A 27,569-nucleotide genomic window follows, 5' to 3' on the forward strand; every position below is an offset into this window, starting at 1 on the left:
ATTATCTCATAGAATCACAGTTTTTAGAGTTTGAAGTGGCTTTAAAGGCCATCTAGTCCAACACCCTTGTTTTAGAGCTGAGGAAATACAAGTTCACAGAAGTTGTGATTTGCCCAAGGTTACACAGGAAAGTAATAGAACTGAGATTTAAAGTTGTGCTAAGTTATATACTTCTTCACCATGTATTTAGATTTGTTTGGGAAATCTCAACAAATATTTTTAAAAGGTGATGCTCAAACTAAATGAATAAACATTGTATAATAGCCTAATGAAGGAGTGACACTAATATTTGTAATCTTGTTTCCCTTCTCCAATTTCAGAGAGGTAACACAAATAATAATATTTGTCTGGTAGAGATTCAAGTATGAGAAAATAAATAAAAGGAAGAATGTTTTCCTTTTACTCCTTTTCATCTTACCAGAACAGTGCCTTGTATGTTGTGGATACACTCAATAAGGTTTGGATGGATGATAAGAAGATGTAAAATAAAAAGCCCCAAATTCTAAAGTTTTTGTCTGTTTTTTTATTCCAAAAAAAAGTTCATGATTCATTGGGAAGTTATACAAGAATGGTTTTCCAAATCAAAATCATAATGTTTACAATTTCTGTAACAATAAAATAGAGAGTGTTTTTCTTTTTGGCACCTACACTTGAAATCTCATTTTTACTGAAAAGAAAAGGTTGCTAACTTTTGACTTTTTTTAAAAAACCATATTATTCTCCCTTCTGGTAAAAATCTGCACAATTGCTTAACTTAAGAATATGGCAGCAGCAAGTAGGACAACTATACTTAACCGTTTTTCTCCCATCATTAAAAATCTCTTTCCAAATGTTAACATGTCTGTCAGAGGAAAACTATATGAAAAACTGCAACCAGAGAGAATATGGCAGTGGCCTACCTTCATTCTCATTCTCCTCACTGTTTTTCTGATTTAAATTTAGAATTACTGAGTAATTCTGTGAGAGGTAGCAAAATGTCTGGCACTGGCTCTGGCTTCATGATTTTAGGTTACAACTGTAGTTCATCATTCTTCCAAAGCATTTGTATTAAACTAAACAAGGTAAAGAAACAAAAAGTAGATCAACAACATTTGCTACATGCACAGGAGTTTATCATCACTCTAAGAGAAAATATGATTTTTAAATGATAATTACTTTGGGGGCAAAATGGGGCTTACAAATTGTTAATGCCAATTAGTGTGTGAAGTCAGCATAAGCATGAAATTTTAAAGTGTGTTGTGGGGTTTTTATTGGTTTGTCTGTTTTAATAAAAAAGCTGCAAAAGGTGAAGTATAAGAAAGTGTACCTTTTTTTAAAAGTCCCCACACAATCTTAGGACCCTTATGGAAGAACCAGAAAAAAAGGGTAAAAGTAGCCAATATTTAAGTATTTTTTAAAAAACAAAAATAAAGCCAGAACAGATTACATTTCATACCTTAAGTATGCATGAATGAGGTTTATGAATCTCATAATAACCTAATTGAGACAACTCAAAGTTATATTTTAGCTACTTTTCAGACTCTTCTGGGAAATACTAAGAAAATCTAATTATAAAAGTTGCTCAATTTTACTTGTCATTAAACCTAATCAAACCGCTTGCTTTGTAATTTAATGACTTTTCTGACTGCCATTAATAAAATGGTAAAGTGTTAAGACTGTTGTGTGTAGAAGAAAGTCTGGTTTTCCTTTCCCCAAACCTAAAGAACAAGAACATTTTAATTTCTGACTGAAATGGTGATGTTATAAAACTGGAAAAATATCATAAGCTACAACAGAGTATTTTTAAAAATTAACACTGGATTACTTTCTGCTTCTGGTACTAAGTTTGTTGCTTTTAAGCTTTCAGTTTAAAAATAATGACAGAAGAGTAGTTCCATTCCAGGGAAAATGGGTCATTTTTTTCTGCCAGCTAGTGACTGATTCACATATCTCTCTTTTTTTTTTTTTCATATAAAGAAGGAATGCATGAATCAAGTAAAAAGAAAAGACAGTAAAAGTAAGGAAATATAGTCTTCCTTTCATGCATCCAGCCCTATGTCCTCAGTGGCCACGGACAGATCTGATCCACCTGCTCAGCAATCACAGTAAACAGCATCTTTCTTTAAAGCTTTTCTTGCTCTTGCTGCTTTTTTTGCCATTCTTATCTTTGTTTTCTGACATCTTCTTTGCCCTTATTTCTCTCATTAGATCAAAGAATACCTGGAGAAGAATAAAGAAGAGGGAAAAGAAAGCCATTTTACCAAAAGTAATTCTACAAAGCAGTAAAATCAGAATAATATGCTAAAGCATAAATCAAAATTAAACTTGAAAAAAGTTAAAATAAACCATGCCAAAAATATAGGACCTAAAGCAAAGAACAAAAATCACTTGGATATAGTTGCCAACTGAATAGATTAATGATGTTTATATCATGTAAATGGTCAAAAAAAAATGGAATGGGGCATTCTTAACTGTTACCAGTCATTCAGCAATCTGTTTTAAAATGAATTTGCTGTGATTGCTTTTGTGATGCATAAATATAAAATGCAGTGGCAGAAAAAAGGTACAACTATTATAAAATTATTTGAGAAAAGTGACTAAATAATCCATGTCCTTTGATCCAGCAATGCTTCTACTGGGCATATAACGTAAAGGAATGGCCCAAAAATTTTAATTAAAATATTCATAGCAGCACTTTTTTTTAGAAACAAAAAAAAACCAGGAATATCAGGTGCCCATAAACTGAGAAATGGTTAAAAAAATTATGGTATATAAATTGTAGGATATTAATAAAGCAAATGAAATGACAAATGTGAGAAATTCAGAGATGCACAGGAAAACTTCTATGAACTGGTACTGAGCAAAGAAAGCAGAACAACATCTACAACTACAATAATATATGTGAAAACAAAAACTGAAAGACACTAAAAGAATTCTGATTAAATTCTGACCAATGACGAATTTAAAGATGCTGAAGTACACTGACACAACTAGCTTTGGAACCCTGGATAAGTCACTTATTCTCTCTGAGCCTCTGGCAACTCTCCCAGGTTATCTTTTGTGGCGGTGGTGGGGATTAATAGGAACTTTCCGCAACACTAGAGCAAGGGTAAGAGTTGTTTCTGTGAACTGAGGATATATTTTGAATCTGAATGAAAATTTTTGAAGGACTGTCTCCAATACCACTCACCTTCCCTGCCAAGTTCATAATGCTCTTGGGGTTTATACTACAATGTCCAACTTTAATGCTATGACTTCAAAGCTGCTGGAATAAATTTTTGTAACTCTATGATGAATAATGCTATACCCTGGCTTTGACATTCTCAGGAGCCTGATAATTCTTATCCCAGTGATTACAGATCCCCCCAAACTGTAAATCTATCAATATTGTATATTCTTTTCTTTTTTTTAGTTTTAGTGTTTTGTTAATGTATGTTTGTACTTTTCAACTCAACAGTTTCAAATATTTATTATATCCTCAATTCACAGTAGCAACCCTTAAGCTTGCTCTAGGGTTCCAAATGTTTGTACACCCCCTCCCCCCCACCTAAGAAAAGATAAGGTGGTTAAACATTTTCAGATCTTCTCAAAGAAAAAGGAAAAAAATACTTGGCCTGGTAAAGTGGCACAAATGGCTATAGCATCAGTCCTGAAGTCAAAAGCACCTAAGTTCAACTATAATCTTACACACTTCCTAGCTGTGAGACCCTGGACAAGTCATGTGTCCCTATTATGAAGTATCTCTTTCTCACAAATCCAGTTCTCTCAGAAACTGATAGAGACAGATCAAGAGTATCTGTTTGGACTCCAAAGAATACTAAAAAGCACAATTTGGATGTAAATTCTTGCTCTTAAACAAGCCAAAAAAGGACAAAAACTTTTTCATTCTCTTACGCACAGGATCAAGAGTTGGGAGAAACCTTGATAATCATCTAATCCAAGCCCCTCTTTTTATAGATGAGATGAAGATGGGGAGGCAATATTAACGTAATACCAGTAGACATTTAAAGACTCTTTTTCATTCCCAATACACCAAGTATAATGAGTATTTGCTATCTAAAGGAGAGCAGATGAAGATTCTACACGAAACCACAAAATCACTTATTATATAAAGCTTACTTTTTAAAAAGTGTATTATAAATTCAACATGTTACTTTTAACAGATAGTCAATATGTTACTTTCCTGGTCATCTGTGAACCTTTGAACTTTTGTTTGCTTCTGTTCATTTTTTAAAATAATGCTTCAATGACCCCCTTTGCTTTCTTTCTTTTTTTAATACAATTTCTTAGCATCTTTAGGGAGGAAAAAAAAAACATAACATACATGCATAGTCAAGCAAAATAAATTCACACACTGGTCATGTCTAATTCTGCACTTTGAGTGTATCACTTCTCTGTGAGAAAGTGGGCAGCTTTACTTTATCATTAGCCCTCTGCAGTGGTGATTGGACATTAAAGAGATCAAATTTTTAGTCTTTCAGAGTTGTTTTTTCCTTGCAATGTTATTTTTTTGATATACATACTGGTTCTGCTCACTTTACTTTTGAGTTAGTTCATACAAGATTTCCCAGGTGTTCCTGAAACCATTCCTTTCATCATTTTTTTTGTTTGTTTTTTGGATGGGGGAGGGCAGGCCGATTTGGGGTTAAGTGACTTGCCCAAGGTCCCATAGCTACTAAGTATTAAGTGTCTGAGGTCGAATTTGAACTCAGGTCCTCCTGACTCCAGGGCCAGTGTTCTATCACTATGCCACCTAGCCACCCCCTCCTTTCATCATTTCTGACAATATAATATAAAATACATTCAAATACCATAAAACTATTTCCCAACTGATGATGACCCACTTAGTTTCCATGTAAAACAAAATGCTCTATTTTTATACATACTAATCATTTCCTTTTTTTTTCTTTAATCTCTTTAGGGTACAGACCTATCACTGGTATGATAGGTCAAAGGATATGTGATTTTTGGAGCATAGTTCCAAATTGCTTTCCAGAATGACTGAATTAATTTATGGATCCACCAACGGTGCATTAATATGGCTGGTTTCCCACAGGCCCTCTAATAATTGATTTTCCTTTTCTCTCATCTTTGCCAATTTAATGGAACTCCTAGAGAGTTTTGTTTTATTTTTTCCTTTCTCTAATTATTAATGATTTAGAGCATTTTTGTATAGCTGTTGATAACTTTTTTCCCTTTGAAAATTGTCTGCTCATATTTTTTGACCATTATCTAATGGGAAATAGCTATTCTTATATATTTGAATCTGTTCCTTATATAACTTGGATATCAGACTTTCACAGAGAAGTTTGCTACAAAGATTTTTTTTTAACCAGTTAACTGTTGTCCTCCTAATTCATCTATTTTATGTAAAAACTTTTGAATTTTATGCAATCAAAACTGTCCATTTTGTCTTCTGTGATTCCTTCTTTCCCTTGCTTAGTTATGAATTCTCCTCCTATTCAAAATTGCAAAAAAATTTCCTTCTCTGTGCCTGAAATTTAAATGTAATGTAACATTTACATTTAACTCATGCATTATTTGGAAGATACCTCGGTATGCAGTGTAAAAGCTGGTCTAAGCCAATTTCCTACCCTGGTGCTTTCCGGATTTCCTGTTGGTTTTTATTGAGTAGTTAGCACTTGCCCCGCCAGTTGGATTTTTAGGTTTTGTTGACATTAACACAATGTCATGTTCATCTGCTTCTGCATTTTGTGTTGTTGATTGGTTCCACTGAGCAACTTTTCTGTTTTTTTATCTGTAGCAAACAGTCTTCGTGACAGCTCTTTTGTAGTATAATTTGAGACCTAGTACTTTATTATGCTTCCTCCCTTCCTTCCCACCTTTACTTTTCTTTAGATTCTTGACTTTTTGTGACCCAGACAAAATATAATTTCTTCTAGCTTTATAATTTTTTGGCAATTTGACTGGTTTGGAATTGAACAAATAAGTGAATGTAGGTAGTATTGTCATTTTTATTATATGACATACCCTAACATGAGCTATTAATATTTCTCCAATTATTTAGATCTTGTTTTTTTAAGTGTTTTATAGTTATATTCAAATAGTTTCATAAATAGTAATTAGGAGAGTGGAACCAAGTCATATGACTCTTCAGTTTGGTGCCCTTCCCACTACACAGTATTCCTTCCCTCTCTTACCCCTAAGAATATATTTCTCTGTTGCATTCCATGCACAGATATATTACAAACAATAAAGAGATTCTCCCTGATAGATAAGGAAAACTCGACCTAAAGAAGTTTTATTATCAGAGGTACTCTTTACTATAATGAAGATGACTTCTCTCCAAATGAAAAAAATTCATAAAAATGTACGGAAAATCTTGATCCAGGTTTAGATGCCAATAAAACTAACATAAAGAGATTAATAAGGGGTGGCCAGGCAGCACAGTGAGTAAGAGCACCGGCTCCAGTGTTGGGATGACCTGGGGATCAAATCTGGGCTCAGATACTTAGCACCACACCCAGAAATAACTGGCCGTGTAACCTTGAGCAAGTTACTTAACCCTGATTGCTTTAAAAAAAAAAAAGATTAATAACTCTGTAATTGCTAAGTGATATACTGAATTTGAAAAACAAGACCATGCAAAATGATGGCGGAGGGAAAAAGCCACATCTTTCTGGTTTGGGCTTTGTTTCATTTTTTTTCTGGATAAATACAATGACTTTATAAAATTGTATCTGCTTTAAAAAAAAAAAGTACTCTTTAAGAGTAATCCCTGGTACCTAATTTTTCCTCCCTTGCCTGCTCCCTTTCCCTAAACTTAATTGTCATGTTAATATCACCATCCTGGATGTCCTGTCCTCACAAAAGTTTGAGCTATCCAAAAGAGAAAAAAGATCGAAAAAATTTAGGTCTTAAGAATGAATATTGTTTAGAGACCAAGTTAGAAAGAGGTAGCTTTAGTTCTTTTTGGTATTGAGGGTGAGAGAACTGAAATACCTGAGTTCAATGAAAACCAAACCAGGCTAATTGGCTGTTTTGTTAGTATCACTAGTTCCTTTGTGAAATGGACTGACTGAATTAACCCTGCTCCTTATTAGCAATAAGAGATCAAAACATGAAGCACTTAATGATTATGCCTCTCTCATTTACAAGCTTCCCCCAGAACATACTGATTACTTAAATCTTTGCTTCAAATAACTATGTAAAAATTCAATATGCTTTACTAAAGTTTTACAATATGAAATCAAAACTTTTGAGTTAACTCTTTTCTGATGTTTTAACGGGAAAAAAGAAATCCGAACATTTCTTATAGCATGGATTAGTAAAAAAATACTCAAATTAAGTAACCCGAATACTTAGAAAATCCCAGTGATTGCATTCTAACCTCTGTAAGTTTCTTTATAATCATAAAATTAAGAATGGTAAACATTTTATAATTTCTTATATCATCTTAAAAGATTTTAAAAGAGAAATTCCATACCTTGTCTACATTGGCTCTAGTTTTGGCAGATGTCTCTACATACTGGACGCCCCACTCTTCTGCTTTACTTCTAGACTCTTCAATGGGGACCTGTCTCCGCTCTTCCAAGTCAGATTTGTTTCCCACCACAAGCAAAGGGATTTTATCTTCTTCAGCCTTAACACGAAGAATCTGTTCCCTGATGCATCACATCAAAAATAAAATAGTTGACAAAACTGTAGTATGTCATATCAGTAGTGACAGAAGCAACAACACATAAAGCCTTAAAAATAATGAAGACCTCACAGCGGCATAACAAAAAGCTTCTGAAGGAGCCAAATTCCAAACACAGCATTTTAAGCACAATTGAGATCAGATTAAAAGACAGAGGAGCATCCCCACAAATAAATAAATACTTGAATGTCTCTGGCGTAAAAGAGGAGCTGGCACTTCCTCAAGGTGGAGCTTGATGGCAGTCCTGCACCACCTGCACAGGCAGCTGACCTGGAGCCAGCAGACCGAGGAGGCACAACTACCAGGACCAGAGGGAGAGGCATTCTCCTTCTCCCTTTTGCCTTATAGTAATCTTCACATTCATAAGTAGTTCATTTTTTCCTTAAAGTTCAGATAAAACAATATACCCCAAATATAAAATGGCAATATTACAAAGGTCATTCTGGCTCTTATCAGTTAGATACATATGCAAAGAACAATTTTATATGCTTTTGTGCTTTTGCATGTATATTTTGACAAACTTAACATTTGAATGATGAGGGGTTTTTAAGGTATTAAGGTGCTAATCACTCAGCATCTTAAATGTATATGGATAAGTTATTCCAAAAAGTCCTATCAATATTATTTATCATATTTCTACAAGACACTAAGCAGAGCAGTAAAGATGAAGCCCCAGAATTTCCAAACTCCAAGTATTTCTTCAGACTGAAAACAAAATAAAAAGGTAAACTAAATAAACAATATAACTGTCAAAGGCACCACCACCTTTGTAGTCACTCTCTAGTGTTTGCAACCTCAGCACGAGCACCGACTTCTCACTATAACTCAATCCATATAAACAATGAATTCTTTCTCCTCAACATCCCTCCTACGTGGTTCCTTCTCTCCACTCATAAAAAAACCAACACCTTAGTTTTCAAACCCTCATCACCCTCTTACAGGGACTACTGCAACAGCTTCCTAAATGAGTCTTCCTGCTTCAAATCTCTCCCTCCATCCTCCACACAGCTGGCAAAGCACAGATCAGACCACAGTATCCCTACCATTCAAACTCCAGGCTCTCTATTATCTCCAAGATAAAATACACACTTCTGTTTGGAATTTAAAGCTCTTCACAATGTGGTCCGGCCTTTTCCTATCTTTCCAGTCGTCTTACACATCACTCCCATGTATGTACTCTAGTCATACTGATGGACTTGTTCATCATCCATCAGGCTCCATCTCTCATGATCATACTTCTGCACTGGCTGTTCCCCAAGCTTAGAATTTTCTCTCCCCATCTCCTCTTCAACCAATCCCTGGCTTAGAAATAATCTAAGTCAAGGTCCAACAAATCTTGGTGGCCAAGTATACACAAAAATGAGGAAAGTTCCTGAGTGGCAATTTGGGGGTTGGGCAATTCCAAGGGTTGCAGTTACAGCCACCTCTCCTTAAGAATGGCACATGAAGCTCTAAGTTCTGTTTCTGCAATCCTAGAAATGAAGGTATCCTCAGAGTCAGGAAGGTGGACATGATGAAGGAAATCTGGGTAGAGGCATATTATAGGAAAGGACAGGATAAAGTGTGAGAAGACTCAGATAGGTTTAGGAGATTTATGGAACAGGACCTCTCACACAGGAATGGGTAGATGAAAATACTATTGGACATTATTAGATGATGGAGAAAGAATATGAAGTGTTATTAGGCCTGAGGAATATGGGAGAGGAACTGTTGTTATATTCATTTTTCTCAATGAATACCATAAAAATGAATTATAGAAAAACAGCTGGGAAATTTGAAAATGAAAAACAATTCTATTAAACTTCAGCATTAGAAAGAAAAATCTATTTGTATTATAAATTTGGAGGATAGCTCCTAGATTCTACGCAAAGTACATTTTGTCTTCTTTATGCTCTAAATCTTATTATAAGTAAGTTGTTTGAAAGAAAGTAGAATTTGAGGAAGATACATAATAACTATAATAATGTAAATGAAAACACTGCTAAAAGACAACTAAACTCAAATTAATTGCAATGACTAACCTTGGTCTAAACAAAAAGATAATAAAATATACTCCTCTTGGGTAAGAGGTGTGGGGGGAGAGGGAAGTCTAAGGGTCCAAAATAACGCATTTATTGTCAGATGCAGATATTGTACTGAGGAGTTTTGTTTAACTGTTTTTCTCACCTCAAGGAAGGTTCAAAAGCAGGGAGATGTAAAAGCAATGTGATATGAGATATTTTAAGGAATTAAACTGCACAGTAAAATAAGCACTCTATTCAAAACTAAAACTTATTCAAGAAACTATTCACTAGGGGTGGCCAGGTGGCTCAGCAAGTAAGAGCACCGGCTCCAGTGTTGGGACAACCTGGAGATCGAATCCCGGACTCAGACACTCAGCACCACACCCAGAAATAACTGGCCGTGTAACTTTGAGCAAGTTACTTAACCCCAAATGCTTAAAAAAAAAAAAAAAAAGAAACTATTCACAACTCATAGCAATATAACAATTTATTACCGGGGTTGCCACATGGCCTAAACATAACATATCATTCAGTAACATAGCACAACATATAACATAACATACCCTCCCCCACCTTATACATTCTTGGGGGACCAAAATCTTTGGGGAGTGAGCAACCAGCTCAGGTACAGTTCCAAAATACTTGTTTATACAATCAGGAGATCCTGGGCCAGGGTCTGCCCTTAACACAGCACATGTCCAGGGGTAGCAGAGAACACAACACCCTCCATCCCTAGGTCACAGTAGGTTACAATCCCCTCAATCAAAACAGAGTATCCAAATCCTCTTGAGGGTGTGTCCTCCCCACACTACTGTTGCAGCCTCTCTGGCACTCTCAGGTGCCCACATGCTTGAATGAGTCAAAGAGTCTTAACAGCCAGCATCCACTTCCAAGTCCTCAGAGGCAGCTGAGCAAAAAAGTCAACAGGGTGGGTCCCCGGGTTTATGGCACTTCCCCCATCCCATCCCACCATAGACAACTCCACCCCCTGGGTCCCAAACCCAGGATGTGGCAGGAAAGCACACCTCATGCTTCAGCTGGGCAGCAAAGCTCTCATCTTGACCTGGGGCCAAATCCCAAGCCTGATGGCTCCTCTCTTGCAGATCTGTGGGCCGACTGGCTCCAGTCTGAGTTCACAGGAAGGCAGCTCTCCATTCCTGAGCCACGTCTCACCTCTCGGGGTAAGGGCCTACTCCACTCCAAGCTCTCCCTGCTCCTGCCTGAGTCCAGGCACAGCAGGCTCCAGGGGCTCCTGCCCCAGGGTGGCTTGTCCTCCCTCAGCCTTACATAAGGGGGAGCAACTATGGCCTGGGCTCTGGCACGGCCTTTACCGTTGCGCACAATTTGGGGTGGGGCTACTCCATTTTTAACCTCTGCTTCAGGACATACATAGTCTTGGCTCAGAGAAGTTCAAAAGAAACTTCTCCCCAGGCTCCTTTGTTATCTCTATAAGAACTACCAAAAATAACACAATAACTGAGAAACAACAGACAACTCTCCTAGTCTCACTAAACCCCATACTTTCCTTTAGTTGGCAGAGTTCCTGCCACCAGGAAGGCTGACAGCACGGCTCACTACTGAAAGACTATCAGCCAAACAAGCTGATTTACAAAATTGTACAAGTGAAAGCACAAGTAGCTGCTTAAATATATATTTTTTACAATTAAAGTCCTGCACTTTTCTCCTAGAGTTATATGAAAATGAAGCACTTTCCATTAAGTTCTTTAAGCTTGAGGATAATCATGCAAAGCCAATATGGACATTTTTCTATCTTTCCTAAGAAACTAAAGTGTTTCTTATACATTAAAATTATAAACATTCATAACACACTACTAACATTAGCAACTAGTCAGTTATGCCTTTCAGATTAGTCTGTTTATTTGCTGAATTCTGGTATTTGTCCATCTTCTATTGATATATCATTATTATTGCCAGGAGAACTAAAGAATGAAAATGTTGTTTTGCTTGCAGCAGGTGGTTCATGTACAACAACTTTCTTCAATTCTTTTGTGCCATAGTGTGAATCTGGACCTTTGAGTGTTGCACAGGCTGTATAGCAGACATTGGGTAAGATTTTTATAGGTTCTTTGAACATGACCCAGGAAGAGTTAGCTTCACAACTAAATCCAATATCATTCTGTCCCAGAGGTTTTTTTTTTTCATGTTCAATTATCTGTATATTCACTTCATAATCTGTGAGCCCATGAACAGAACCATATAACCCAAATCCTAATATGGAGATTCTTCTATTAACTGTGAATCTAATGTGGCTTGTTCTACTGTAACCCCAATGACTCTCTACTTGCTGGAATCTATGGATGCTGCATTCTTTTCCCCTGAGGCAGCACCTTGTGCAATCAATATATTCAACTGGGGTTTAGGACTGACCCTAAAACGAAGGAAAAATTTTATCACTTCTCAGTCTGATCAAACTCCAGATTGAGCAGGACCTGCAGCAAACTTGCTCAGCACAAAGCGCACATTGTCACCTGCCTGTTGTACAGCGGCTCCGCTGCGGGGACACCTGCACCGCTGGCCCCTGAGGCCAGAGCGCTGGTAGAGGAGGAGGCGGAGGTGGCGGCTGCGGGGAGGCCCCACGCCCTTGTCGGCCTCCAGGCCCAGGGCAGTCTCTCCCAGAGCTGGGCCCCCAATTCCGGCCATGCCCTAACCCCGCTAATCCCTACGGAATATGCTCCCCACCACGGCTTAGCAGGCGGTCCGGGCGGGGCTGCCATTCCCTGCTCCGGCCCGGTACGACCCAGTCTCGGGCCCAGGCCGCGGTGGGAGGAACCGGCCTCTCGCTGCCAGTGCCGCTGCGTTTGCTTCCGAACCCTCCTGGGCTTTTCTTAAGGCCCCCTTTTACATTATCACAAAATTCTCCAGATTTTACAAAGACTTGTCGTGGAGCCGTTAGAGAACACTGAAAGGGTGACACAATCTTTCTTCTAAGGATACTGTACTGCTTCCCTTTAGGTAAACCATGGAACAAGTGGAAACCAAAAGACCAGAAAAAGGAGTGAGATGGTCATGTCCTTTTTGTCTTTGAAGAGGTATGAAAATGAGAAAGTCTGCATCCCTCCAAAAAGAGAAAATAATCATGGGTACACTTGCTACGTCCCGTCACCGAGGTCCCTAAGGGACAAAAGCGGCCAAGGAAATTCCTGTAAAGGGGCTTATAGGCATGTCATAATACTACAGTCTTAGGCTAGCCTCTTTCTTTAGGAGAAAAGAGGGTCCTACACACTACTATATGTGCGTGCAGTTGTATGGCATTATATACTATGTTAAATGATAAAATACTTTAAAGACTTGAAATTATACAACAGAAGAACCAAGATACTACTGCTTTTGTTGCCTTCCACTCATATTTTCCTATTTACCTTCATTCCACCTCTGAGTCCTCCCTGGCTCAATGATGCTTCCTTCCAAATTCTGGCACAAAAAATTAGCTTCCTCATTTTCACCCCTTGTCGGTCACCTGACTCTCTGACCAGAACTTGCTAAGGAAGAAAAAGAAAATACTGGCTGTTTTGTCTGGTTGTTAAAAGTCTCCTTGAAGTTGACACTTTAAGTTTACTTAAAATAACTGGGTAACTACTCATGAGGAAAACAGATGAAAATATTTATATTCCCCAAGAAAAATGGGGAATTCTGATTGAAGGCAATATCATGGAAAACAGTGACTGTATCCAAAGATCCTATTTCTTTACATTAGAAGATTAGCAACTGGGGGTGGCTAGGTGGCAGTAATGAATAGAGCACCAGCCTTGGATTCAGGAGAACCTGAGTTCAAATCAGGTCCCAGACACTTAACACTTACTAGTTGTGTGACCTTGGGCAAGTCACTTAACCCCAATTGCCCTGCCTTCCCCCCTCTAAAAAACAACAACAAAAAAAGATTAGCAACTGATAATAATTTGAGTTTTTGTCTAAAAAAACACCTTAAAAATGTACAATTAGTGCAATATATTTATTCTACTCCAAAACAGAAAGAAATTAAAATTTTTAATTTGGCAAGCTTTTTAGGCCCAAGGCAAATCTTTTCTTCTCCCTTCAGTGTCCTACATAAACAAACCTCAAAATACAATCAATACCAACTTTCCACTGAAATTTTAAAACAAGAATACCACATTAATCACTCACCATTTCTCAGGAGTTATACAAATATATAATCACCAATTATCATGTGTATGTGTATGTAATACACACACATATGAAACACACACACACACACACACACACACACACACACACACACAAATCAGCAGGTCCTCTTGGAGAGGGTGAGATTCCAGTACTTCTAACCATAAAAGCAAGAGTCAAAAGGTTCACAAAAGGAATCTAGTACAGACTACTGCTTTGATGCATAAGTGCTAGAAAACACAGACAGCTATAATTCTATTTACAAGTCCCAACTCCTCTTTAAACAACTGGGACAATACTTAGCACTCACATGGGGGGGGGGGGGTGATATTACTGGCATACATTGCTTCTCAACTTAGGCTGTAAGGAAGGAGAACAAAAAAGGCCTCAAGAGCTTTCACGTATCTTTTATTTAAAAACATACCTGAACTCTGCTGTGGCTGTAAAGGATTCATGTTCTGTTATGGAGAAGACTAAGAGAAACCCCTCCCCACTACGGAAGTAGTTGTCTCGAATAGCTGCATAATCTTCTTGTCCAGCCGTATCCAGAATGTCTATCTGTACTTCTTCTCCATCAAGGACCACTTTCTTTCTATAACTGTCAGCTTTAGTGGGTTCATAGTCTTCTACAAACTGAAGAACACAATACACAAGTAATGTCATCAAATATAACTAAACTACTTCAAAAACAGAATTTTAATATTAGAAACATATACTTTGCTCATAAACTAAAAATATTTACTGAGTGCCTACTATATATTACAATGTCTCCATTGTATGATTATTATTAATGTTCTGCATTTATATGGTGGTTTAGCTCCCCCAAAACAACACACAAACTGTCATTTCATTTGTCTATTGAATATTTCTGTAAAGTACACAGGTATTATCCTTACTTTACAGATGTGGGAAAACTGAAGAACAGATAGAATAAGCTGGTAATATTGTCATGAAAACAAGAATACATTTATATAGCACCTTGAGATTTATAAAAGTACCTTCCTCACAATTTCTAATACCCATTTGTAATGGTAAGTGAATTTGAAGACCTTCCCTGATTTGAAAATATACTCTGCCCCCTAATAGGCTGAATGTGGTCACATAGAGCCTGTTGGAGGAGGAGTGTGCTAAAGGGTGGAGCAGAGGCCACAGGAGAAGTTTGCTTAGGGAAGGCTGGTTTTTCAGGAATGCCTTTGTAATCCTTGCTACATTGTAATCAGGTAAGGAGGCTTGTGATATCCTTTAACCCTGGAGAAGGCTATATATACCTCTGCTCTGGGGCTCACTTACAGGAAGAGTTGTGTGATTTGGCCAGATGAGACTCTGGGTAGGTGTTGAGGTCACCCTTTGAAAACACAGATGTTGGTGCTTCTCTCTCTGATAACTATGTATGTAATGACAGACAGCTGGAAGCCCTGTCTGTTGGTTTGCTGAACTGTGTTATTTTCTCCATCTTTTTTTTTGTCTGCTTGTAACTTCTATTTGTATTTTCTCTGAAGTTCAGGATGCTGATTTTTTCCCCTAAATTAAGTAAATGCTATATGTTTGATTAAAATAAGATTGTCAACCCCTTTTGAGTTGCTTTCCTTCAGAAAAGCAGATCAAAGAACCTGTGCTAGCAGCCAACCTGGATATGCATGCTAGGGTGCTTGCTGCTATACCATCCCTTTCCAAACATACTAATATATCTTCATTTTTTACAAACTTGTTTCCAATGAACTAGGTACAAAATATGACAGCATGATTTAAAAAAAGTAACTGCTAAAACCTCCTTTAAATATCATGATTGATTTCAATTTTATTATTTTTGAGTTGATTAGAGGTTTTTGGTTTTTTTTTAAGTTCCATTTATTCCTTTGAAACTGGGAGTAAAGATGTTCTGATCCTACTATCTCATTATTAAATGAAAGATGTATGCTATTTTTGACATCTAGATTACAACTCTGATATTTATATTTTTTGAGCTAGAAAAACAAGCTAGAAAAATTTTAGAAAGTTAGGGAACATGAGCTAGACTGACTCTACAGGAAAAAACAAACATTCTGATTCCCTCTAAAGTTGTTATTTGATAATTCTTAAACATTCAATAGTTACAAAATCTTTATAAACCTGTAATTTTTTTTGTTTTTTTCTCACCTACCCTTCATATTACCACCCATGTCCCCTTTGCCAATTGCTACAGAAACCATTACTGCCACAACTATATGATTATTATTTTCATGTTTCTGGGCATCAGTTCAGGAGACACATAATTAGAAAAACTTAGGAAAAAAAAATGCTTGGCTTCAATCATATTGAGAGGCAATCACCTGCTAATATCTCACCAAAAAATCTAAAACTGCTGACTCCCAGAGTGTCACCGTCATTCAACCTATGAAATCTGATCTTCAAATTTTGTAAAACTAAGTATGTAATAGAAAACTGAATTGGGGCAACAAAAACACAAGTCTCCTCACCCATTTTTTTCTTCTTTTCCAAAAGTCTTGAACTGTATTTCTTGGGCCATATTACCCCCACTAACTGTCCTCTCTCCAGACCTGAACACAAGCTATAGTAGCTAATAATAACAAGAGGTAGCATTTACATGTCACTTTACAGTTTAAAAACACTTTACATATATTGTTTCATATGACCCTCATAATGACCCTGTGAGGCAGGTGCTATTTTTATCTTCATTTTACAGATGAAGAAACTAAGACACAGAGAGGTTAAGCGACTTGCTCAGTAACATATAACTAATAAGTATCTGAGAAAGGATTCAAATTCAGGTCATTCTGACTGTAAGTCCAGCCCTCTAGGCCCTATAGCACTAAGGGAAAGAGAAGGGAATAAGCATTTAAACAGTGCCTACTATGCATCAGGCACTGTACTAAAGTGTTTTTACAATTATTATCTTATTTGATCCTCACAACAACCCTGGGATGTAATTGTTATTATTATTCCCATTTTGCAGATGAGGAAACTGAGGCAAACAGAGGTCAACTGATTTGCTCAGGATCACACAGCAAGGAAATATCTGAGGCTGGATCTGAACTCAAGTCTTCCTGACTCCAGACCCAGCACTCTATCCACCACACCATCTAAGTTCTCTTAGGTCTAACCTTAATTTCAGAGAACAGGGATATTAGAAAATGATTCAATTCATATCCATACTCACTCCTTTTCCTCTAGTCATCCTCTACTTCAAAATAAAATATTTTATTCCTCTCTGGCTCAAGCAGTCACAGTGGTAAGGCTAAGGATAGGACTGGTCTTCACAAATTTAATCATCCTAGATTAAGAGCTAGAAGGAATTTGTATGTTGTTTAGTTTAGGAATGCTCAAACTTTTTATATTTTTAATTTATATTTTATAATATTTTATATTCTCAAATATTTTAAGAATATATCTTATATTCTTAAAAATTACTGAAGATCCAAAAGCGTCTTTTGCTTATCTCAGTATATGTGTTGATATTTACCATATTGGCAACTGGTAAAATTTTACACTTGTTATTTCATTTAAAATAATCATTTTATTACATGTTAAAATAAATAACATTTTAATGAAAACTAACTTTATTTTCCAAAACAAAAAAATTTAGTGAGAAGAGCGGCACTGTTTTACATATTTCTGCAAATCTCTTTAACGTCTGGCTTAAAAGACAGCTGGATTCTCAGATCTGCTTCTGCATTCAATCTGTTGTGATATGTTGCTATGGTTGAAATGTATGAAGAAAATCCGGCCTCACACAGATATATAGTTGGAAGAGGGAGAAGCATTTTAATTAGATAAACATTTTTTTTTTATTTTTTTGTATTTTAATGAAAATAGTTTTGGCCTCAAGGACTCCTTCTCAAGGGTCTCAAGGACATTCAGGTATCTGCAGATACTTTGAGAATCAATAGTCTAGTCCAACCCTTTCATTTTACCGATGAAGAAATAGTCTCAGAGAAAAAAAGGACCTAAGACTACACTGGAGAGTAAATAAAAGACCCGGGAATTAGAGACAAGTCCTCTGACTCCAAATCCAGTGTTCCACACCACATTGATAGATATTCTACTCTGCACCTGAATTCTGGGTTTGCTAAACTGTGAATGTCTGGCCACACTTTGTAGCAAGTCTCTGTTTCTGATCCTTTTTCTTCACCCAGTGATTCCCTACCCCACTCTCTTGCTTCAGGACAGGGATAAGAAGTTAAAGAAAGAAGCATACAAGTCACCAGAGGGGAAATACAATCTCTCTGATCTAAGGTACAAATCTGTCTCTCCTTTTATGCAAACAGTATCTTCATTTAATCCAGCAGATGTTTGCCTTCCGATTTTAGCTTGTAGTACAAAGTAAGGATAAGTGGACCCCAAAGAAGGTATTTAACCACCAAGCAGAATACCATAGGAGCAATTCTACTACCCCTTCTAAATAGGACCAGCAAAGAACACTCCATCTGGGGCACAGAGCAGTGGGTCCTTTGCCAAACTGTATGCAATATAATATCTATTATCACACCAGATGCAGCACAGTTTTGACTATGACACCCACATCAAGTAAGTGATTTAAACTTTGGCAAGGCTGGGAAAGAGACAGAGAGCCAAACTTCACTCTTGCTGTATGGAAGAAAAGTAGGGAAAACTTTACATCTATTAATTATGGCAAAAATGATCAGAGTCTAGACCTTGTGAAAACTCAATTCAGTTTCCCTCTATTCCACAGTTAACTTTTCACAAGGTAAGCACCCGATCAGCCCATTAGCAATGGAAGGTTACTGGTTTTTCTCTCTTCCTCTCTTCCCTTTTCTCCAAAAACAGCAGGACCAAAGTGTAACAAGAGAAATAAAGGCAAGAGAAAGGAAACTTCCCCTCCAGGCCCCTCCCAGCCCTGCCAAAGTTTAAATCACCTACCTGATGTCAGCAATTTATAAATTGTATTCTTGCTGAGATTCACAGGAGGCTGCAGACCTTTCGTTCTTCAGGAACCTTTTACGGGGTTGGTTTGTTATATAACCCTAGAGGGCACATAGGGAAATACACACTAAGAAAAAACTCTTTTAAAGGAAGATATTTGTACCAACGGGTAAATGAGCTGGATGGCCTGTGATGTAGTTGTCTTACCTCGTCATACATGAACTGGAGGGTAAGTGCAGATTTGCCCACCCCTCCACTGCCGACCATGATCACTTTGTGAAGAGCTAAGGAGCTCTGGCTCTTGTTCTTGTTTGCGGCCATTGTGCCTGCTGTCTGGGCTGCTGAGCGCTGTCCGAGGAGCTGCTGAGCGCTGTCCGAGGGGCGGCTGAGCACTGTCCGAGGGGCTGCTGAAGGAGCTGCCAATAAAAAAGGACAAAGACTCAGGGGCACTTTGTTCTCTACCCAATTAAAATCAAATAAAAGCCATGCCTTTTACTGACGCTTAAGCCACACATTCCCAAACAGGAGTTAAACTTTTGGACTTGGAAAAGCAATAAGAATCTTGCTACAGTTCAGAAAGTCACTAATTACAGGAGTCAAGCCAGGTGAGAAGCAATAGCACACATGGTCCTACCTATTTCACTGGGCAGGACATGAAAGGGGAAAGAGCTTGAACGAGGAAAATTAACATCTTACAAACTACCATGTGTCTCCTCAGTCAGAATGACCCCCCACCACCACCACCACCACATTGCTGCCACTGGACAGATTCTCTGCGCCAGGCTCAGCATTTACACAACCTCATTTTCCATCCTGTATTCTCTAATCCTCCTCCCCTATAAAAACTTCCATCTGAATTGATATGGGCTATAAATAGAGAGAATTGAGTATATTTTTAATCCACTACCCACTGCAAATTCAAAGGATAAAGAACTAAATTTAACTTGATTCTCATATTTGTGTTGTAATTCTCTAGTGATTTTACTATGTATGAATTTATAAAACAATCTTTATTTTCATGTCAGTGTGACAGAATTTTTTTTGAACATTAACACATTGAGTATTTATGATAATAAAAACTCAGTTACAATATTAGAAACAAACAAACAAAAAAGGTACCCAGACTGGCAACTCCTGGATTAAATATCATATATTTAAAATTCAACATAATAACAGATTGTTCCAAATAGCTCTATCCATTTTGTTTCAAAAATAAGGTTTTCCTCATCTCCAACCCTCAGGTATAGAGGCTATTAATGTGCCTGATTCCACTATAGACATGGGAACTTTGACCTTCCTCAATCCTAAGGAGTCAGTTTTCCTCTCTTTAGGCAGCCTGGTTCCCCCTACCCTCCACCCCCTACCACCCCATCACTCTTTAACCATTATGATCTAGAACCATGAAACTCCTCTCAGATCACTGATCTCTATCATCCAATCTCTCCCCCTTCCTTAACCTGTTCTTTGTGCTCACCAAGGTAAACCTCAGAGGGATGAAGGGATAAGAGAAATCAAGAAAAGTCTCTTCCACAAGGCAGGGCTGAAAAGGGAGAGCATTCCAAGCATGAAGGATAGCCAGTCAAAATGCAGAATCCAGGAGACCACGTGTCTTGTTGTAAGGAACAGCAAGGAGGTCAGTTATCACTGGATCAAAGAATATATGGAGGGATGTGGGTCTGCTGGAGGTCAAAGGTAAGACAAGAAAAGGTGTAAGGTGGGGGGAGGGCAAGTTGTGAAAAGCTCTGGATGCCAAACAGAATTTTATATTTGATCCTGGAGGAAATGAGGAGCAACTAGAATTTACTAAACTGAGGTGGGACACAGTCAGACTTGTGCTTTAAGAAGATCAATCTGACAGACTACTGGAGGAGAGGCTTATGGCAGGGAGACCAACCAGCAGGCTATTCCAAGCATGGGGTGAGATGGGGGCCCGTACTAGGCAGGTGGCAGTATCAAAGAAGAGAAGGGGAAATATCTGAGAGATGTTACAAAGTTAGAAACAAAAGGCAATATGACAACTGACTGGCTATGGGGGAAAAGAGGGTGAAAAGTTGGAAGTGGCACCTAAATTTTGAGCTTTGGTGACTAGGAGGATAATGATACTCTCTACAGTAACAGGATATTTAAGAAGGGAGGGTTTAGGAGAAAAGAATAAGTTCAGTTTGGGATACGGCTAAGTTTAAGATGTCTACAGGACGTGGAAGATATAAGACTTCAGCAGAGATAGAAGGGACAGATACACAGGAGACCCAGAACCAACTTTTAAAAAGGAACTTATGACTAAGGGGTGGGAGATAAAAGAATAGCAACAAACTGTTTATCAGGAGTGTCCAGGAAGTGGAGACACTGAAAGGTAGCTCTCTTTAGGAGCTTAACAATGAAAGGAAAGAGTGAAAAAGTACAACAGCTGGAAGGAATTGGCAGGAGTAAATGATGGCTGTTCTAAAAATGAAAAACTGGACATGTTTGTAAGCGGCAGGGAAAGAGTCATCATTAGGAAAAGAAAACTTAAGAGAAAAGAATAATTTGTGGCAAAAGCTCCTGGAAGAAACAAGAAGGGGTAGGTTCAATGGCAAAGTAAAGGGGCTAACACTGACCCCCAAACTAAGGGAAAAGATGAGTGAAGATGTGTAGGGGTTTTCCAAAGATCCTGGCTCTGAGGGAAAAGAACTCACTATTCAACAAAAACTGCTGGGAAAACTGGAAAGCAGTCTGATAGAAACTAGGCACAGACCAACATATCATACCATAAACCAAGATAAGGTCAAAATGGGCACATGATTCAGACATAAAGGATGGTATCATAAGAAAATTAAGGAAGTATGGAAAATTTTACAGATCTATGGCTAAGGTAATGGATTATGACCAAACAAGAGACAGAGAGGATCACAGGAGGTAAAACAAAAAAATTTTCTTTACATGAAATTAAAAGGCTTTGCACAAACAAAACCAATTCAGTCAAAATTAGAAGAAAAGCAGGAAGGGAGGGGACATTTCAGCAAGTTTCTCCAATAAAGGCTTCATTTCTCAAATATATAAGGAACTGAGCCAATTTATAAAAATAAGATAATTGATAAATGGTCAAAGCATAAGAACAATTTTCAAAGTAAAAAAAATCAAAGCTGTCAAGAGTCATATAAAAACAATGCTCTAAATCACTACTGATTAGAGAAATTGCACATTAAAGCCACTTTGAGGCAACACCTCACACCTCTCAGATCAGTTAACACAACAGAAAAGAAAAATGACAAATGCTGGAGGGGATGTGGAAAAATAGGGACACTAATGCATTGCTGATAGAGGCGTCAACTAGCCCAACCATTCTGGAGAACAATTCGAACTATGCCCAAAGAGATATATATCTGTGCATATCCTTTGACCCAACAGTACCACTACTAGGCCCTTAGCTCAAAGAGATCAAATGAAAAGGAAAAGGATGGACATGCACAAAAATATTTATAGTAGCTCTTTTAGTGCTGGCAAAGAAGTAGAGATTGAGGTAATGCCCATCAACTGTGGAATGACTGAACAAGTTGTGGCATATGATTATGAAGGAATACTATTGCACTATAAGAAATGAATAGGACGGCTTTAAAAAAACCTAGGAAGACTTACACGAACTCATGCAAAGTGAACTAAGAAGAACCAGGAGAACATTGTATATAGTAAAAGCAAAACTGTAACAATAATCCATTGTGAAAGACTTAGCTAATTTTAACAATACAATGATCCACTGCAGTTCTAAAGGACTCATGATGAAAAATGCTATCCACCTCCAGAAAGAGAACACTGATGAACTCTGAGTACAAATTGAAGGGTATTCTTTTTTCACTTTTTAAATTTTCTTGCTTTTTTCTTTTTTTGAACATGGTAATGTAATATGGAAACATGTTTTATATTACTTCATATGTATATAATAGGTGCATTGTTTGCTTTCTCAATGCTTGTTTTCCCTCAAGGGGCAGGACTGGAGGAAGGGAGATAATCTGGAACTCAAAATATTTTTAAAACGAATGTTAAGAGGAAGAAATAACACATGCAATGCAGTTTACAAAACTTTAAATCACTATATAAATATGAAAGATTTAAAAATATAAGCTACTATGGGGAAAAAAAGATGTGCAGGAATTTTGAAGTATTCGGGGGAGAGTTCATGACAGATCTTGATTTTTCTCAGTTAAGTGGGGTAACATAATTTTGATCATATGAGAACCTTCTGCACAAAGAAAAGTAATACATCTAGCTTAAGAAGAGAAGTCATTTTATGGGGAAAAAATCTTTGTTCAAGTTTCCCAGATAAGAGTTTGGTATCGTATGTATATGGACAATTAATAGGGTCAAAGGATATAAACAAAGAAGAATTTCAAACTACTAAAAACTATATGAAAAAATGCCCTAAATCATTAATAATAAGAAAAATGAAAATCAAAACAATGCTATGGTTTTACTTCACACCCAGAAAACTGGAAAAGATGACAAAAGATGCAAAGTCATTGAAGGGTTGTGATTGGTAGCTAGTGCACTGCTAGAGGAACTGTAAATCTGAAGTTTCATTTTGTTGAGCAATTTGGAATTATGAAAACAAAGCTATTAAAATATGTATTCCCTTTGACACAGAAATTCCACTATTAGGCTTATACCTCAAAGAGGTTATTAATTAGAAGAAAGTCACCATATCCACCAAAATATTTTAAAAAGCACTTTCTGTCATAGCAATGAAGTAGAAAAAATATTTACTGCAAGTGGCCAGAAGGAAGGAATTCAAGTACCAAGGAGCTACACAGTCAGAGTCACACATGATTTAGCAGTCCCCACTATAAAGGAGCACAGAATTTGGAATACAATATTCCAGAAGGCAAAGAACGTAGGCTTACAGACAAGAATAACTTATCCAGAAAAACTAAGCATAATGCTATACAGGGAAAAATGAACCTTAAAAAAAAAAAAAAACAGTTTCCAAGCATTCTTGACAAAATGGTTGTGTAGAAACTTTGGTTCTTACATTCTAATACAGGGAGACGATATGTGTCCCCACTAAACCCTATCGTGATCACAGGGGTCACAGAAAGAATCAAATTAGACAAGATCAGGTTGTGGTTCTCTTATGTCTTAATGATCTTAAGAAAAGGAAGAGAGACAGAGGGGGCACAGCTAACACTTCAACCTTACTGTCATCTGAACTAGTCAACGGAAGGAATACACACACACACACACACACACACACACAAACAGAGCTGGGTACAGAAATAACATTTCATGCAACAGGGAAATAGTTGGGAAAAGAGAGAAAGGGGGAAGGCGGAATCAGGACAGATTAAAGGAGAGATTAGTCCTAAGCAAAACATACTCTAAAGATATACAAAAATATTAACAGCTCTTTATGAGGTAGCAAAGAATGTGAATATGAATGGGCGCCCATCAAATGGGGAATGGCTGAGGTTATAGCATAGAAATGCTATGGAATACTACTGTGCTATAAAAACTGATGAAGGAGAAGGTTTCAGAGATGCTTGGGAAGGTTTATACGAACTGATACAGAGCAAAATGAAGAGAAGCAGTAGAACCGTTTATATACTGACAACATGGTTCAGGTAAACAACTCTGAAAGGATCTGGAGCTCCTACTTAGCACAACGGCTGACCGTGACTACAGAGGACGACGGATGGAACACGCTACTCTGCCATCTGACAGACAGATGAAGAGCTCAGAAAGCGGAAGGAGACAGATTCTCTTTTGATATGTCACTGTGGAAGTTTTTTCGCTTGACTGAACATGTTCGTGACGGGTTTCGTTTTTCCTTTGTTCTCAATCAGGGTGAGGAGCCGATACCGAAGATTCACAAGGCGGATTTTTTTTTGCTAAAACAAATAAAACGTTTTTTTCTAAGAGTGTGCGCTCCTTGAGAGTAGGAACTCTTTCTGCTTTATCTTTGTATCTCCCAAACTTAGCACATACAGTAAGCACTTAATCAATGCTTGTTGACGAATTGCTTCTTGATCCTGCTTCCATTTTATATCTTTAGATAGTATATAGGTAGTGGGGTGGTTAATATGCCAAAATAGTCCCCAGGAGGTCTCCACTAACACAAACTTTCTTCGTTTTTCAAGTAGTTAGGAGAGTAAATTGTGAATGTACATGAGAACAAAGACCACATCCACAGTTTGGGAAAAGCAAGCACTAAAAATACTAGATGCCACAATATAATGGTAACAGTAATCTGAAGATCTTCCCTGCCCCTTAATAAGTCTAGGGGAATTTGAAGACCATCCCTGCTTTGAAAATAAACTCTGCCTCCTAATAGGCTGAATGTGGTCACATGGAGCCTGTGGTGGAAGGAGCTTGCTGAACGGTGGAATAGAGCCCACAGGAAGCTGAGAGTCAAAGCCAGAGAAAAGGTGGGAGACAGGAGGCTCAGGCAAGGAGATAGGTTTGTGAGTAAATATTGATCTTCTATTGGTTTGTGGGAAGGCTAAAAGATGCTGTGGCTCTCTGCTGTTATAACTTATTAATTTCTTTCCTACTATGATGGAATCAGCTTACTGGTTTTGGGACTTGGTTTTCTGGTGTCTGAATAAATGTTTTGGTTCTGTCTTATATGTGGAGTCTGCTTTATTTTATGATCAAGCACTATATGGGAATATTTATAGTCACGGTCACTGCTATAAATACTGCACTGGTAATACACACAATAAAATAACCATGCAACTTAATTTCAGGAATATATCAAGGCCTGCTCTAGTATGGATGAATAAGGCATCCTTTGGGTCCAGTTCTATGATACCAGTTTTTGAGCTTTGCCCCTAGTCGTTGTCTCTGGTTCTGTATTTGTTACAAAACAATTCATTTTCTTTCCCTCTAAATCCTCACCCCCCCCCCACCTCACCTTTCCCTATTACTACAGAGGACAATACCATGCTCCTAGAACCTCAGGCTAACAACCTAGGAGTCATCCTCAACTCCTCACCCCCCATTTCTAAGCTACTGCCAAGGCCTGTCGATTTCACCTCTGTAACATCTCTCAAATTCATTCCCTTCTTTCCTGTCACTGCTACCACTGCACCTGGTGCAGGCACACGTCACAAGTGAACTGTTGCAATAAGCCTCAAGGTGGGTCCTTCTGTCTCTAGTCTCTTCCCTCCAATGTATCCTCCATCCACTAAAGTAATTTTCCTAAAGGGGAGGTCTGACCATGTGACTCCCACACTCAGTGGCTCCCTATTACCACCAGAATCAAATACAAAATACTCTACTTAGCATTTGAAGCCCTTCATAACCAAGCTCCCTCCTACCTTTCCAATCTTCTTACATCTTACTTCCTCTCACATACTCTTCAGTCCAATGACACTGGCCTCCTGGCTCTTCCAAAAACAAAATATTTCATCTCTTGCCTCTGGGGATTTTGTCTGGCTGGAACGCTCTGCCCTCCTCAACTCCACCTACTGACACCCCAGTTTCCTTTGTCATTGTTGTCTTTCATTTCTGAGTGAGGATCCTGACATCAAGAAAATGATGACATGACTTGATACTGCCTTTGATCTGAGGGAGGGCTGTGCATTGTCATCAACCTCACTTTCTCCTCCAGAGCCATCTGGGTCCAGTAGCCTGATATGCATCAGGACTACTGGAGATGGCCCAGGATGCAATGGGAGACACTGGCCCTTTTAGGCTGAGGGCCTTTCAGGTTCTCACTTGGAGTGCCCATTCAGTGAACAGGTCTCTTCTAAGAAGTGAGTCAAGGGATGGCCCCTTTAATTAGGAAAAAAGAAAAGAAAATCAAACTGGGAAGGGAAGACCTTCAAGGTCACTGTTCCAAAGAGAAACAGTTATCATTGACATTCACTCTGAGCCAGGATGGCCCAAAATATAGCCTTTACGAGAGCTTGGGCAGATACCTATTGTGGTCCGATCTGTGAGCTTAAGAGTGAAATAAGTGAGAAAAGAGAGAGAAAGAGACAGAAAGAAGAAGGAAGGAAGGGAAAAAGGGAGGGAGGGAGAGAGGGAAGGAAGGAGGAAGAAAGGAAGGAACCTAGGTTCCAAATCAACTAGGGAGCTTCTGGTCATCAGAATCTGCCTTCATTTGGAGACGAGAAGGAGAGGGAGCGGTCAAGCTAAGTTACCCCCATCCAGGCAGCTCAGTCTACTCACAGGTTGGGCATATCCTTCACTTTTGAAGAGGACCATGACATCAGGAAAAGAAGTCCCAAATAAAATCCCATCTTTTATAGAAAGTCTTTCCCAACCTCTCTTCATTCTAGAGCCTTCCCTCCTTATTTCCTATCTATCCTGCGCATAGCTTGCTTTGTATTTGTTGCATGATTTTCTCCCATCAGACTGAAAGCTCCCTGAGGGCAGAGACTGTCTCTTGTCTCTTTTTATATTCCCAGTGCTTAGTATAATGCATGGTACAATGCAGGTGCTTAATAAACGTTTAATGACTGATTGTTCCTCACCAAAATTTGAGAATTTTCTCTTTCTAATCCAAAATGATGATATGTGTGTGTGTCTGTCTGTATAGTAAAAGGCAGAAAGTTTCCTTCTCAGAGTAACATAAATCACCAGCTTAAGTAGATGTACCTTCTCTCTCTAAGCTTATTTGTGAGTCAAGACTTCCATCTCTTAACAAGGGAAATAATAAAATGTTATTAATTTAAAACTACAACATTTCATTATTTCCCTTGTCCTCCCCTAAAGATGAAACCCCAAAAAATTGGTGGAGGCAAGAGGAAATAAAAGAGGAAAGGAAGAAGTCTGCTATTAATGATCCAGAAGTTACTATACTTTTGGTATATTTACCAAGTCTTAAATCATCAGATTCGAAGAAAATACTTTCTACCATCACAGCTGATGAAAATGACTGAGGATTCAGTCTGGCATCTTTATAACAATTTTTTTTTTTAAGCAAT

At 38.0% G+C, this 27,569-nt stretch overlaps 1 protein-coding gene across 6 annotated transcripts in view; it reads right to left on the reverse strand.

The window, feature by feature from the left end:
• Positions 1-508: 508 nt before the first annotated feature.
• RALB (RAS like proto-oncogene B) overlaps positions 509-27,569 on the reverse strand; it is a 103,579-nt gene continuing 76,518 nt past the window's right edge. For all 6 annotated transcript variants that reach the window (XM_069066909.1, XM_069066907.1, XM_069066905.1 and 3 more), the window contains 4 exons: positions 18,874-19,082; positions 14,210-14,418; positions 7,427-7,604; positions 509-2,199 (listed from right to left, as the gene is read on the reverse strand). In XM_069066909.1, the coding sequence (XP_068923010.1) occupies positions 2,080-2,199; positions 7,427-7,604; positions 14,210-14,418; positions 18,874-18,987 (621 nt within the window). In that variant the 5' untranslated portion in view covers positions 18,988-19,082 and the 3' untranslated portion in view covers positions 509-2,079. The remainder of the gene's footprint in view (positions 2,200-7,426; positions 7,605-14,209; positions 14,419-18,873; positions 19,083-27,569) is intronic.

The sequence above is a fragment of the Petaurus breviceps genome, unplaced genomic scaffold (assembly GCF_028583685.1).
Source record: "Petaurus breviceps papuanus isolate PSGF00001 unplaced genomic scaffold, PetGlider_PUasm1.0 90731, whole genome shotgun sequence".
Taxonomy (NCBI): domain Eukaryota; kingdom Metazoa; phylum Chordata; class Mammalia; order Diprotodontia; family Petauridae; genus Petaurus; species Petaurus breviceps.